A 13,070-nucleotide genomic window follows, 5' to 3' on the forward strand; every position below is an offset into this window, starting at 1 on the left:
TGATGTCTCTTGATGTCTCTGCTGTCTCTGCTGTCTCTTGATGTCGCTGATGTCTCTGCTGTCTCTGCTGTCTCTTGATGTCGCTGCTGTCTCTGCTGTCTCTTGATGTCTCTGCTGTCTCTGCTGTCTCTTGATGTCTCTGCTGTCTCTGCTGTCTCTTGATGTCTCTGCTGTCTCTTGCTGTCTCTTGATGTCTCTGCTGTCTCTGCTGTCTCTTGATGTCTCTTGATGTCTCTTGATGTCTCTTGATGTCTCTGCTGTCTCTTGATGTCTCTTGATGTCTCTGCTGTCTCTTGATGTCTCTTGATGTCGCTGCTGTCTCTGCTGTCTCTTGATGTCTCTGCTGTCTCTTGCTGTCTCTTGATGTCTCTTGATGTCTCTGCTGTCTCTGCTGTCTCTTGATGTCTCTGCTGTCTCTTGATGTCTCTTGATGTCTCTTGATGTCTCTGCTGTCTCTTGATGTCTCTTGATGTCTCTGCTGTCTCTGCTGTCTCTTGATGTCTCTTGATGTCTCTGCTGTCTCTGCTGTCTCTGCTGTCTCTTGATGTCTCTGCTGTCTCTTGATGTCTCTTGATGTCGCTGCTGTCTCTTGATGTCTCTGCTGTCTCTGCTCTCAGACCAGCCTTCAGAAAAAAGAGTCCCAGCTTCTATCGTTTGTCATTTTCGTGGACGCGAATTAGAAAAGTGCTTCTACAGTCATTTCTTCCGAAGTGTGGAGAGAAGAGGTACTAGTGGCAGGTAAAAAACCAAATGAGTGATCTCTCGTGTCGGATGGGTAGGTTTTTGCTGGTCAACATGAGTAAGAACGGAGCAGCTTCTAAGTCTTTGAACGGACTCTGCAGGGGAAGCTTTCCCAGCGACCATGAGACCGTGAGGTGAATGTTTTGAAATGGGCATGGAAATGACTTTCCTCTAAACCGCTTATTTGATATATTTTGGCTACTTTCAGTTGTGAGGATCCTCCCTCTGCCAGGAAAGACTGTACGGGCGGGGGGGGGGGGGGGGGGGGGGGGGGGGGGGGGGGGGGGGGGGGTAGTTAAACAGACAAAGGGACAAAAAAACATACGGGGCCCCACTCCCCTCACAGGAGGTGGAGTTTGTACCTGACAGGTTTCTCTGCTCACTCTGTTTCATCCACAGCTCAGGTGCATTGCACTTGGAAACCTGCCCTCACTGCCCGGCTCTGCTGAACTTTGACCCGCTGAGAGAGATAACAGCTCTGTCTGCCAGTGGTTTCCTTAGTCAGCCTGTAGTCTGACATCTCTGTGAGTGGGAAGAGTGGGCTTGATAAGAGCAGTCAGCTTTCACACAGTTCCACTTGGGAGCAGAGCAGTCCCGGACAGTGCTTCGGACCTCTACTCCAGACATAAAACCAACAAGAGTCTCCAGAGGATCGCCAGAGAGCATTTGGAAGCAGACTGGACAGAAGCAACATGTTGAGTAAAGATCTTCCAGACATTGAGGTAAATTATTGTGTGCAGGATTCTGCATTTTCTGTTCATTAACATACCATATATCTACATGTTGCAGACAACCTTTTGTGTTTGGATCAATCAAAACACATTTATACTATTATACATTTTGTAATATTGAGAGTGCACATTGTGGTACATAATTATTTTGGATTATACCACTTTTTTGATCATATCGATGATTATTGATCATTGACCAAAGGTCATGGTCTGTGTCATTACTAACACTGGCACAATGTACATCTTTTTATAGACTCATAAACCCTGTATGATCATGTTTGGTGGCAAAGTAACTCTTCTGACAGGGTTTTTGTGTTATGTCACAGTCTGGTAGAGAGTCTGAATCAGCCCCCTCTGTTTGAAAGTGCCATACCAGTACAGAGTCACTATAAATGACAGAAAATCCTCTTTGCACATGTGTAAAATTCCTCAAAGGACTTGGAAAGGTTATTTGAATTTTCTGATCAAGTGCAAAGAGGATTTCTTTTGTTTAGTTTGGGGATTAGCCTCCACCACTATGGACAGAACTCTAATCTGGGGCTTCTCAAGGGGCTACTATGCACATGATTGAACCAGTGCTGGACTAATGGCATGTTAACAGCAAAGAGTGAAAAATATTCTCACGTCCATCTGTAATTGTGGGACAGTAGCAAGACAGATTACTTTTAAACAAAAACAGCTCCACCTATAGAAATGTAAGAGACTTTTAATTACTTGCAGACACATCATAGTTTGATCACCATGTACCAAAGGGAGAGATAGGATTCAAAAGAGGATTTTGAGGCTCAGCATTTTAAAGGGACGTCCCACTAATTTCACGGTTGAAGGTCACTCATTAGTTTACTTGTCACGAGCAGCACCACTCAGCCTGTGAAACAGTTCTATCATCAGAGTTAGACCAGCTTGGGTTTGAAACTTAGACAAACTGGACATATGGGGTCTGAGAGGAGTAGACATTTAGGAACATATTATTGAATTGCATTATGGGACATAACTTATCCGATAAATCCCATCTTTCATTCCAGTGTTTTTGGAATAGGAGTCAGGATGTTAACCTTTCTTTTTTTTATGAAATGTGTCACTTGTGTGTTTCCCAAATTTCTGGAAGTGCAACACTAAATGACTGGAGCACCAATTTAAGCCCTGTCATGAAGAAAATACTGGAAAGCTCATTGTTAAAATAAATAAAAATACATGATCCAGATGTCCTGTAACACAATGCCATCAAACGGCACATACCATAGCACAGTGATGTTTTCCACTTTGGCTGGTCTGTAATGCATTATAGAAAAATAATATAAAGGCACAAAAGAGGCAGAACCTCTCACTTTAATACTGAACAGTCACTTCCTGCACGTGACCATACCAGCACCACTGAATGATTTGCAGAAACAGAGTGAACCTACAGTTAAATACATGACAAGTGGAACTTAAAGTTAATGTTCTCCCCCAACAAAAGTATTATTGGATCTCTTTCTTCATCAGCCAGGGCGGGATGATGCTTTCTGTTGCAAACTGACTTTATTTTTTACACTTAGATTGTTAGATTTCAACAAACAAATCTTCCTGATGGCAGCTTTAAAGGGAGAGAGTTGCTGTTTTGTGAGAGATACAATAAAATGTACATACTCACTCTCCAATACTGTATTTACTTGGAGACAGATAAGAGTTGCAAGCCTGCTGGTCCGCCACTTCAACATGCTGCAGGAGTGAGGATTAAAAGGAGAAAATGCCATGTTATTCAGTCCTAATGTGGTCTCATGGTCTTGTGTAACAAGCCATGTGTGTGTAACAGACTGCAGATAAGTGATGTATGGACAGAGTGGAGGTATTGGTGGGCACGTGTCGAGATGAAGCAATAGTTTCGACAGACGTCATAAAAATCTGCATTAAAATCTGTATGTGTAGAAACTGGGACTGTATGCATGAAGGAAATGGTAATGTAATAACTGCCAGGTAATGTAATAAGCTAACAAAATATTAAACTACCCCTGTAAAGGCTGTAACAGGTTGTAAGTACAGGACATACAGTAAATTATTTCTTCATTTCTGCTGTTATTTATCAGTGCAACAGGTCACATAACCTCAGAGCACTGACCCTGCAGCTCGTCATTATCTTATCATCTTAACCCCAACCACCCAAATAAGCAAACTTCCTAGAATGTTCTATAGTTTCAGTGTTTTTGCCAGCAGATCTCCGTGTGTTATGAAGACAGATAACAGCAGCAGTTTATGAGTAACCACAACATTCAGCTTCCATTTATAATCCACAATTATATATTTTTTTTGTTTAGAGCAGGGATGCAATTTATTAAACCAACATTTGTTAAACTAAATGAATTAAATGTAATAAATTTCATTAAGACATTATTAATGCACATATCTTGGAATAATGTTAGAGGTTACATGTGTTGTGCTGGTCAATATCTGATTTTCAAATGTGAAATGCAGATTGAAAGAACATTGGAAAGTCCCGATCCATAAACCTAACCTTCCATAAACTCCACCCTCCTTGATATTAACAGCTATGATGATTTATTTGGTTATCTAAAGAACATGGCCTTGATATTCTGAGATAACAACATAATAACTAACTAATAATCTAAAGATCGTGTGCTAACAAGATAAACAACTTTGGAACCATGGCTGTTCTTGGCTTCCATAATAAACACATTTATAGGTGTTAAAAAAAAAAACAGATCACTCCTCCCTAACAATGATAGAAAGCAATTCAAGTTATGTCTGTCAGGGTCTTAGAATCAGGAGTTATTGTTCTGTCTCCTTTTACTGATGTGTTGCTCTGTTTCTTACAGAGCATCCTGGCTCTGAATCCCAGGGTGAAAACTCATGCTCAGATCATGTCCACAGCAAACAAGAAGAAAGAAAAGAAACACTGGAAAAGAAACCCTGAAAGGGGCTGTGATGTAGGATATACAACACACACACACACACACACACACACACACACACACACACACACACAAACACACAAACACACACAACACAGCTTGACTTTGGTCTCATGGTATAGTCAATAGTATTTGTTGTGTTTCCTCTCTTCCTTGCTTTCTTGAAATTATTCTTCATCCACTTCATCCACTCTTCTCTCTTTCAGTCTTGTGTGAAGTTAGAGAACAACTTTGATGATATCAAACACACAACGCTGAGCGAGCGCGGAGCTCTACGGGAGGCATTGAGGTGAGACTGAATGATATGGCTATTCTTAAATGCAAAGTATCTTGTTGACATGATTTGTCACATTCTCACAATCTCACAAGCTCATTCACTTACATTAGCAGGCCAAACATTCTTCTCAAGGAGGAGCTATTTGGTCATAGAATACTGCAGGGAAGATGTATTGGTTGTTGTGGTCACCCTGATTTCCTTGACAAAAAGTCAATGGGATTTTTACATTGGCTTCTGGATTACTGCAGAAAATAAGCTCTGTGACAAACACAAGTTTATGACACATCCATGTTTTGTTCAGCAGGATAATCTTCGAACTACACACCACAGTCGCCTGACTTCTACATCACCACTATTGAGCTTCCACATTGAAGTTTGATTCAGGACTTACCTCTACAAAAGCCTTTACAAAGTTAGTAATAGTTTGCAAAAAGCACAAGTATAAACACAGCGAGGCTGTAAGGGCAGACTGACAACCTCTGTAGTCTCCTTTAGCCCCTTGTTAGCAACTGTTCTCTTTTAAAAGATGTAAAACCTTAAAGAAATCATGACTGGGGTATTTACTGACGTATTAATTGCCTTGCGCTTGCGTTAACGACAGACATTATTCCAGTCATTTAACCAAAAGGTCATCTAATTGGGAAGATGGAACCTGAAGTGCTAAATGCTAACTAATTTCCAGGTGTAATCCCTTTGTTGGTCCCCTGACTTTTCATCCAGTCCCTTTACAAGGACAGGGTTTGTTTAATTATGTTCTGTTTTCAGTTGGCTTATGTCTGAAAACCACAAAACTAATGACATTTCCCATCCACTTTGTATTGTGTTTAGTTCTAATTTGCAAATGTTAGCATGCTAACAAGCAAAACTAAGACGGTGAACATGGTAATACATCTGTTAAGCATCAGCATCAGCATGGTAGTATGTTAGCAAGTAAGATTTTTAATCTCAATAATTGGCCAAACTGTCAAAATCTGTGTTTAGGTGTCTAAAATGTGCAGATGCTCCCTGTCAGAAGAGCTGCCCAACTAACCTGGACATCAAGTCATTCATCACAAGTATCTCTAATAAGGTACCAAAAAAACCCACACACTCTGTTGCCTGCATGCACACAGTCAGTATTGATACTTCATAAGGACTAATTAAAAGAAGAAGGAATAATGATGAATATGCTACTCATGATAGGTAACACAATACTCAAGTCATGTATGTGTGTGTTTATGCATTCACCAGAACTACTATGGGGCAGCGCGGGCCATCCTATCTGACAACCCCCTGGGTTTGACCTGTGGAATGGTTTGTCCCACGTCAGATCTGTGTGTAGGAGGCTGCAACCTGCACGCCTCTGAGGAAGGACCTATTAACATCGGAGGGTTACAGCAGTTTGCTGTGGAGGTAGAATATTTTTAGCTGTCAAATTGTCTGTGTAAAACATGTGATTAACACTTTCTAGAAGCTACTCAGATAACTGTAGTCAGTTACAGCCAAATGCACCACCAACATCTTTCTGTCCCTTTACTTGGCCTGGTATGACCACTAGCATATGAAAGCTAATGTTATCTAATATTAAGCAAACTTTAGATAGATGATTAACCTTCATCTTGTTCTTGCCAGTTGTGGCCATTCAGATGTTGTGCAGCGTCACTTCAAAGTCAGCCGTGTTGTGTTGAGAGTTGTGTTAGGGTGATGACATGAATGCTGTACATTAAAGGGTTTGACAAGGGGATTATTTCAAATATGTGTGTGTTTGTGTTTCACAGGTGTTTAGTATGATGGGCATCGCTCAGATCAGGAATCCTGAGCTCCCACCATCCAGTGAGATGCCAGAGTCTTACCACATACCTATCGCTCTGATTGGCTGTGGCCCAGCGTCAGTCAGCTGTGCGTCCTTTCTGGCTCGTCTCGGATATGATAATATTACTATATTTGAGAGACAGAAGTACATCGGAGGGCTGAGGTAACATATCGTCATATTTCTACTATATAGCGTATCATATTATACTTTACACATAATTATACAAAGCTGGGGTTAAGGTACAGCAAAAGCAGAGTAATTAAAGATAATTTAAAAAAATTGCAACAGCAGGGCCAGCCCTAAAATCACGAATGTCCCTGACTGACTGACTGAGTGAGTGATGGTATTACAACCACTGCTCAGTGCAGACCTGAAGTCTACTGAGCCACTCCAGTCTGGCTGTTTGGGAACTGCAGGGAAGTGGAGGAGCACTTATACAAAATACACTAAGCTATATGCATCATTATTACTAAAGGAGGCAGAGGAATAACTAAACAGAAGACACATCGCACAGAGAGAGAATGTGAGAGGGAGGGAAAGAGAGAGAAGTCATCTGTAACAAGGCTTCGTACTAACTGCTGTGACCAATTCTACATATCAAACAGAGGGAGTTAGACATAAAGACCTGCCTCTAATTAAAGTCTGTTACGATCAGGAGTCAGAAGTAAATAAAAACGAAACTATTGTGGATCCTAAACAGAGGCTGTGAACTGTGTGAGAGACAAAATAATAAATATAGTCTTTCTTGGTGCAGAAGCCCCAGTAACTCACCTGGGAGAGCGTGTGCCATCTGGGCTTAGTATTTGCCCTGGCGGCAAAGTGCCCTTGTGTCATTCTCTTTCTTTCTCTCACTGTAGGAAACATTCAAAAATATATGTTCTTCCATGCAGCACATCAGAAATCCCCCAGTTCCGTCTTCCCTATGAAGTTGTCCAGTTTGAAATAGACCTGATGAAGGATCTGGGAGTCAAGGTACAAACTGTAGTTTCAGTTGTTCTCATAAAATGATGTTGTATTGTAGTGTCCACTATAATAATAGTGAATTTATATGATGCAATGATTGTTGTTAAGTCTTCTGTTGGTCGTCAGACTCTCAAAATTGCACTTTGTTGTATTTTTTGCTTATTTATCTCCACAATGGCTTCAGCATATAAAGAAGTACATGCAGATATCAAAACTTCCAAAAATTTGATAGAAAATCTCCAACGTTACATCAAAATCAGTGCTTAACACTCACAACCCCCATTTAGCCTGATGATCTTTAATATTTCCAAAACTGTTCATTTTGTGATCAACTGAAAGAAAATCAAAACTCTAAGGACAATATACACTCACCGGCCACTTTATTGGGTACATCTTTCTAGTACCAGGTTGGACCCCTTTTGCCACCAGACCTGCCTTAATTCTTCGTGGCATAGATTCAACAAAGTGCTGGAAACATTCCTCAGAGATTTTGCTCCATATTGACATGACAGCATCACATTGTGCTGCAGATTTGTCGGCTGCTCATCCATGATGTGACTCTCCTGTTCCACCACATCCCAAAGGTTCTCTATTGGGCTGAGATCTGGTGACTGTGGAGGTCATCTGAGTACAGTGAACTCATGTCATGTTCAAGAAACCAGTTTGAGATGATCTGAGCTTTGTGACAGGGTGCGTTATCCTGCTGGAAGCAGCATCAGAAGATGGTTCACTGTGGTCATAAAGGGATGGACATGGTCAGCACCATACTCAGGTAGGCCGTGGCGTTTAAACGATGCTCGGTTGGTACTAAAGGGCCCAAAGTGTGCCAAGAAAATATCCCCCACACCATCACACCACCACCACCAGCCTGAAGTGTTGATACAGGGCAGGATGGATCCATGCTTTCATGTTGTTGACCTCTGACCCTACCATCTGATGTCACAGCAGAAATCGAGACTCATCAGACCAGGCAACGTTATTCCAGTCTTCTGTTGTCCAGTTATGTTGAGTCAGTGTGAACTGTAGCCTCAGTTTCCTGTTCTTAGCTGACAGGAGTGGCCCCCGGTGTGGTCTCCTGCTGCTGTAGCTCATCTGCTTCAAGGTTCAATGTGTTGTGCGTTCAGAGATGCTCTACTGCAAACCTTGGTTGTACTGAGTGGTAATTTGAGTTACTGTTGCCTTCCTATCAGCTCGAAGCAGTCTGGCCGTTCTCCTCTGTCTTCTGACATCAACGAGGCATTTTCTCCCAGAGAACTGCTGCTCACTGGATATTTTCTCTTTTTCACACCATTCTCTGTAAACCGATGGTTGTGCGGGAAAATCCCAGTAGATCAGCAGTTTCTGAAATACTCAGACCAGCCCGTCTGGCACCAACAACCATGCCACGTTCAAAGTCGATTAAATCACCTTCCCCGTTCTGATGCTCGGTTTGAACTTCAGCAGGTCATCTTGACCATGTCTACAGGCCTAAATGCACTGAGCTGCTGCCATGTGATTGGCTGATTAGATATTTGCGTTAATGTGTGGTAAGTGGCCGGTGAGTGTAACCATGCTGTTTTGATTTATTTAAACACTAGGTATTCTAGTTTTAAGTAGGACACTATTACCTTATTGATTTTTCTGATTATTTGCACCCTTACAGTTCTGTTAAAATGTGTGTGTGTGTTTGTTGATGTGAACAGGTGGTGTGTGAGAAGGGCCTTGGTGTTAATGGAATGACTCTGATGTCTCTGAAAGAGGAAGGATTTAAGGCTGTCTTTATAGGGATTGGTGAGTTAATAAAGACTCACACACCAGTTCATGACTTTCTTAGTTTCATTCTTACACTCGCAAGTGAGCATGCGACCCTTCATAGAGTCCGTGTCTGGCTAAAGGCAACTTCCTCTTATCTCAAGCTCGGCCTTTATGTTTCTTGCCAACAGGGACCCTAACTGTCACACATTTCCTTGTACCGATTAGAAAAACAACTCCATATATGGCATAAAGAAGAACAGCATTTCACAACACTGTTCAGTTTAACTGCTGATCACAGTATTTCAGTGCTGATCGCATTTTTCCACCGCAGTACCACCCTTTCAGTATTTAAATGTTCAGTCAAAATCAGGGCAAGTACAACATGATTCAGTCAAGGAAACGTGTGTCAATGTAGATCAAGTAAATGTATCACAGATCAGCATCTAATGAATAAATGCATTATAAATAATATGCAGCTAAAAAGCTAATATCGTCAGTCTTAAACTTCAGTATCACTTTTCCCAGGCCAAGGTGGAATTCAGTTTAGAACCAGGAACATATCTGATAAACACTTTTGAGGAGTAGGAGCAATATCAGGGTCAGACTGCTACTCACCCATCACACCCTTTGCCACCTGGAAAACCTGTTGTTTTGAATCTTTGAAGTGCTCCCCTTACAGTGTGTGCATTTTTGTGTGCCAATTTTTTACACGTGTGTGTGTGTGTGTGTGTGGGGGGGGTGTGTGTGTGTGTGTGTGTGACTTCAGGTCTTCCTCAGGCCAACAGAGCTAAAATCTTCCAGGGTTTAACCATGGATCAAGGCTTCTTCACTTCCAAAGACTTTCTGCCCATGGTGGCCTCAGCCAGTAAGAAAGGTATGGGCAAAATCAAAACTTAAATCACAAAACCCCTCAAGAAAGCCAGAATGTTTTGATATTCCAATATTCAGCAAATTGCTGAAAACTCACTATGCCAAAGATCTGTTTTATTAACTTAACTTATTATCTTCCTTTCACTTTTCACTTTTCACTTTCCATCCACAAGAAAAATCTCACTGAGCTTCTTTAAAAAAAGGGAACATTTGGAAATATTCATCTGCTCTTTATCTGTTCTTTGATGCTGCTATACAGTACATTATACATTATGTTATGTGGTCAAAAAGTATTTTTTGTATTTTTCTAGCTTAGCTAACTTTTTTATAAGCTACTTAGTCACCTTTTTACTGAAGAGGATTAGGATCACATGTGAAAAATTTATTCTGGGGGAAAAAGAAAATGTAGACTTCTGACTTTAACCTTAGAATTCTGAGGAAAAAAGTCTGAATCCCCAGTTTAATGCAAAATTTTCCAAAGTAGATTTTTCATGTGTGGCCCTAATCATCCTCTATGTTTTTGTTCGACTGGCACAATGGGTTATATTACTAGTCTCAATATATAAACCCATGATCCAAACGTCAAATAATTTGTCACCACTAATAATAAACATAATTATTATAACAAGTCAAATATTAGTCATATGTTATAATATGCACATGTTAACAAACAAATATAAAAATGTTGTAGTGTTGAAATGTATACATCTTCGTGTCAGAAATAATCTCACATCGTTATGTCCCACTGTCTGTGTTTCTCTGTGCCTCTGTCTCACTCCATCCAGGTATGTGTCAGTGTCGCTCTTCCCTGCCAGAGTTAAGAGGCGTAGTTATAGTTCTGGGGGCTGGAGACACGGCATTTGACTGCGCCACCTCAGCTCTTCGCTGTGGAGCCAAGAGAGTATATATCTGCTTCAGGAAGGGATTCACTAACATCAGGGCTGTTCCTGAGGAGGTATGCATGCAGTATTTCTTTTTGGCCGGACTGCAACTGCAGTCAGGGTCAGTCCTGCAGTCACGAATGTCACTGACGGACTGAGTGATCGTCTTTCCACCACTGGTCAGCCGAATGCCTCCTGACTGAGTTCCATTTTCACTATTTTTCTAAATCAATTGGCGCAAACAGTTGAGGCAAACCCAGCTGACACCAGCTCTTGATGAGGTTTCAGTTCGGGTTCCTGTGCATTGCCAACACAAAGTTTCGCTTCACCTATTGCCATTCTGTTTCAGCCAGATCACGTGTTATTGCGCAAGAATGCGTGGAAAATGCAATAGACGGAACCATGGCTGTGTGTGTGTATGTGTGTGTGTGTTTTGTATACAAATACCAGAGGGATGTAGATAAGAAAAGTGTAGCAGCAGCAGCCACATTGTTCCATGTGAAAGCTTCCCATAATCCAAAGCAGTAAAGGTCTGAGAGCCTCAGAGGAACTGTAGTGTGAACAGAGAGAGGCTCCATAAAGAGAACGTCCTCTTTGAAAATCATACAAAGAACTGAGTCTCCTTTCTGTTGGTCCTCTTTCACAGGACTGAGTTTGGTTGTGAGACTAAATGTGGAAACAGCCAACAGCCTAATAATAATAATCTGTTACAGGAAAACATGTAGCAGTGTAGAAGCAAACAGATAAAGGGCTGAGATTGGCCGACACTAAGCTGAATGCAAACAGCATTCATACGACACGGTCCAGCCGTATACTAGGACTTGACCCAGTATTGTTTTGTGTCAGATGGAGCTGGCTAAGGAGGAGCAGTGTGAGTTCCTGCCCTTCCTTTCTCCTCGTGAGGTCATCATGAAGAACGGGCGGGTCGCTGGGATGCAGTTCTGTCGCACTGAGCAGACTGAGAAAGGTGATTGGCTGGAAGATGAGGACCAAGTTGTCAGGCTGAAGGCTGATTACATCATCAGCGCCTTTGGTTCCATGCTGAACGAGCCACAAGGTAACGAACCAATGAGCTCATTAAGACACCAGGTGATCAAGGTTGACCTTCAACTCAAATTAGTATTGAAAATGAATCAGAGGATGTGAGAAGAATTTTCTCTGGTTTCTGAAAGGTATCTGCATCTATGGTTTGTGTGTGTGTGTGTGTGTGTGTGTGTGTGTGTGTCTGTCTGTCTGTGTGTCTGTGTGTGTGCACGCCGTATCACAAATTTTTTGGTCTGACAGATTTTACAAAGTGTCCTACTTCATATATATTTTGTTGTAACATAACAGAAATTGAGGCTTTGACCTTTTGAGTTTTGTTGGAGTTGTTCTGGATTGATGAAGGCTGACCATTAATGAGGCAATGACATGTTTTCATATGTTGATTGTTGATGTTTTTAGTAACTGAGGCCATGGCTCCTGTGAAGATGACCCGCTGGGGGACTCCAGAGGTGAACACAGAGACCATGCAGACCAGTGAGCCCTGGGTGTTTGCAGGAGGAGACATCGCTGGTTTGGCAAACACCACAGTGGAATCAGTGAACGATGGCAAACAGGCCTCATGGCATCTTCACAGATATATACAGGTAAAATCTGCTTCAAACATCCACCAGATATTTAAAATACAGGGCTCTGAAGAGATCTGCTTCAACTGCAGTGATTTGTAGTTCATCCTTAAAGCTACAATAAGCAACTTCTTCCTCCCATCTCTTCCTCTCCCTGCTCTGTTACACTCCGCCCAGCCTTCCCCTCATCGTGTGCACTGTCTCTGCTAATGCAGGAAGTGGAAGCTTACCAGCCTGTGAGTCAGACGTAGCGATGTCTTCTAGCAGCTGATACTAACAGAATGCTAGACCAGAAGACAATGATGAGGTCCCAACTCTGACCTTGGTCTTCTCTGATTTGTTAGAAGGGTGAGGATTGCTCAGAAACTTTAGCATGGATTATCTCCCCCCTGCTGCCAGGCTGTTCAGTGAGTCTGGGTCACAGAAGATCACCCTAACCTGAAACTAACTTGCCTTTTCACCCCAGTTTATGACTGAATTAACAATTAGGTCTATTAAGGTGTGCTCCATACCACTGCGTGGCAGACTAACATTTATTGTTTTGTGCTGTGGTATGTTCATGTGT

At 41.9% G+C, this 13,070-nt stretch overlaps 1 protein-coding gene across 3 annotated transcripts in view; it reads left to right on the plus strand.

Annotated features, from left to right (window-relative positions):
- Nucleotides 1–1,078: 1,078 nt before the first annotated feature.
- The window catches only part of dpydb (dihydropyrimidine dehydrogenase b), a 19,224-nt gene continuing 7,232 nt past the window's right edge, over nt 1,079–13,070 (plus strand). The window contains exons 1-12 of one of the 3 annotated variants that reach the window (XM_071492650.1): nt 1,104–1,463; nt 4,286–4,396; nt 4,588–4,670; nt 5,640–5,727; nt 5,889–6,050; nt 6,416–6,612; nt 7,341–7,422; nt 9,096–9,183; nt 9,914–10,021; nt 10,803–10,972; nt 11,745–11,955; nt 12,342–12,526. In XM_071492650.1, the coding sequence (XP_071348751.1) occupies nt 1,434–1,463; nt 4,286–4,396; nt 4,588–4,670; nt 5,640–5,727; nt 5,889–6,050; nt 6,416–6,612; nt 7,341–7,422; nt 9,096–9,183; nt 9,914–10,021; nt 10,803–10,972; nt 11,745–11,955; nt 12,342–12,526 (1,515 nt within the window). In that variant the 5' untranslated portion in view covers nt 1,104–1,433. The other 2 variants (XM_071492651.1, XM_071492653.1) reach the window with 2 other exon arrangements.

This window comes from Trachinotus anak, unplaced genomic scaffold, assembly GCF_046630095.1.
Source record: "Trachinotus anak isolate AG129_WGS33_773 ecotype Australia unplaced genomic scaffold, CSIRO_AGI_Tana_v1 ptg000012l, whole genome shotgun sequence".
NCBI lineage: Eukaryota > Metazoa > Chordata > Actinopteri > Carangiformes > Carangidae > Trachinotus > Trachinotus anak.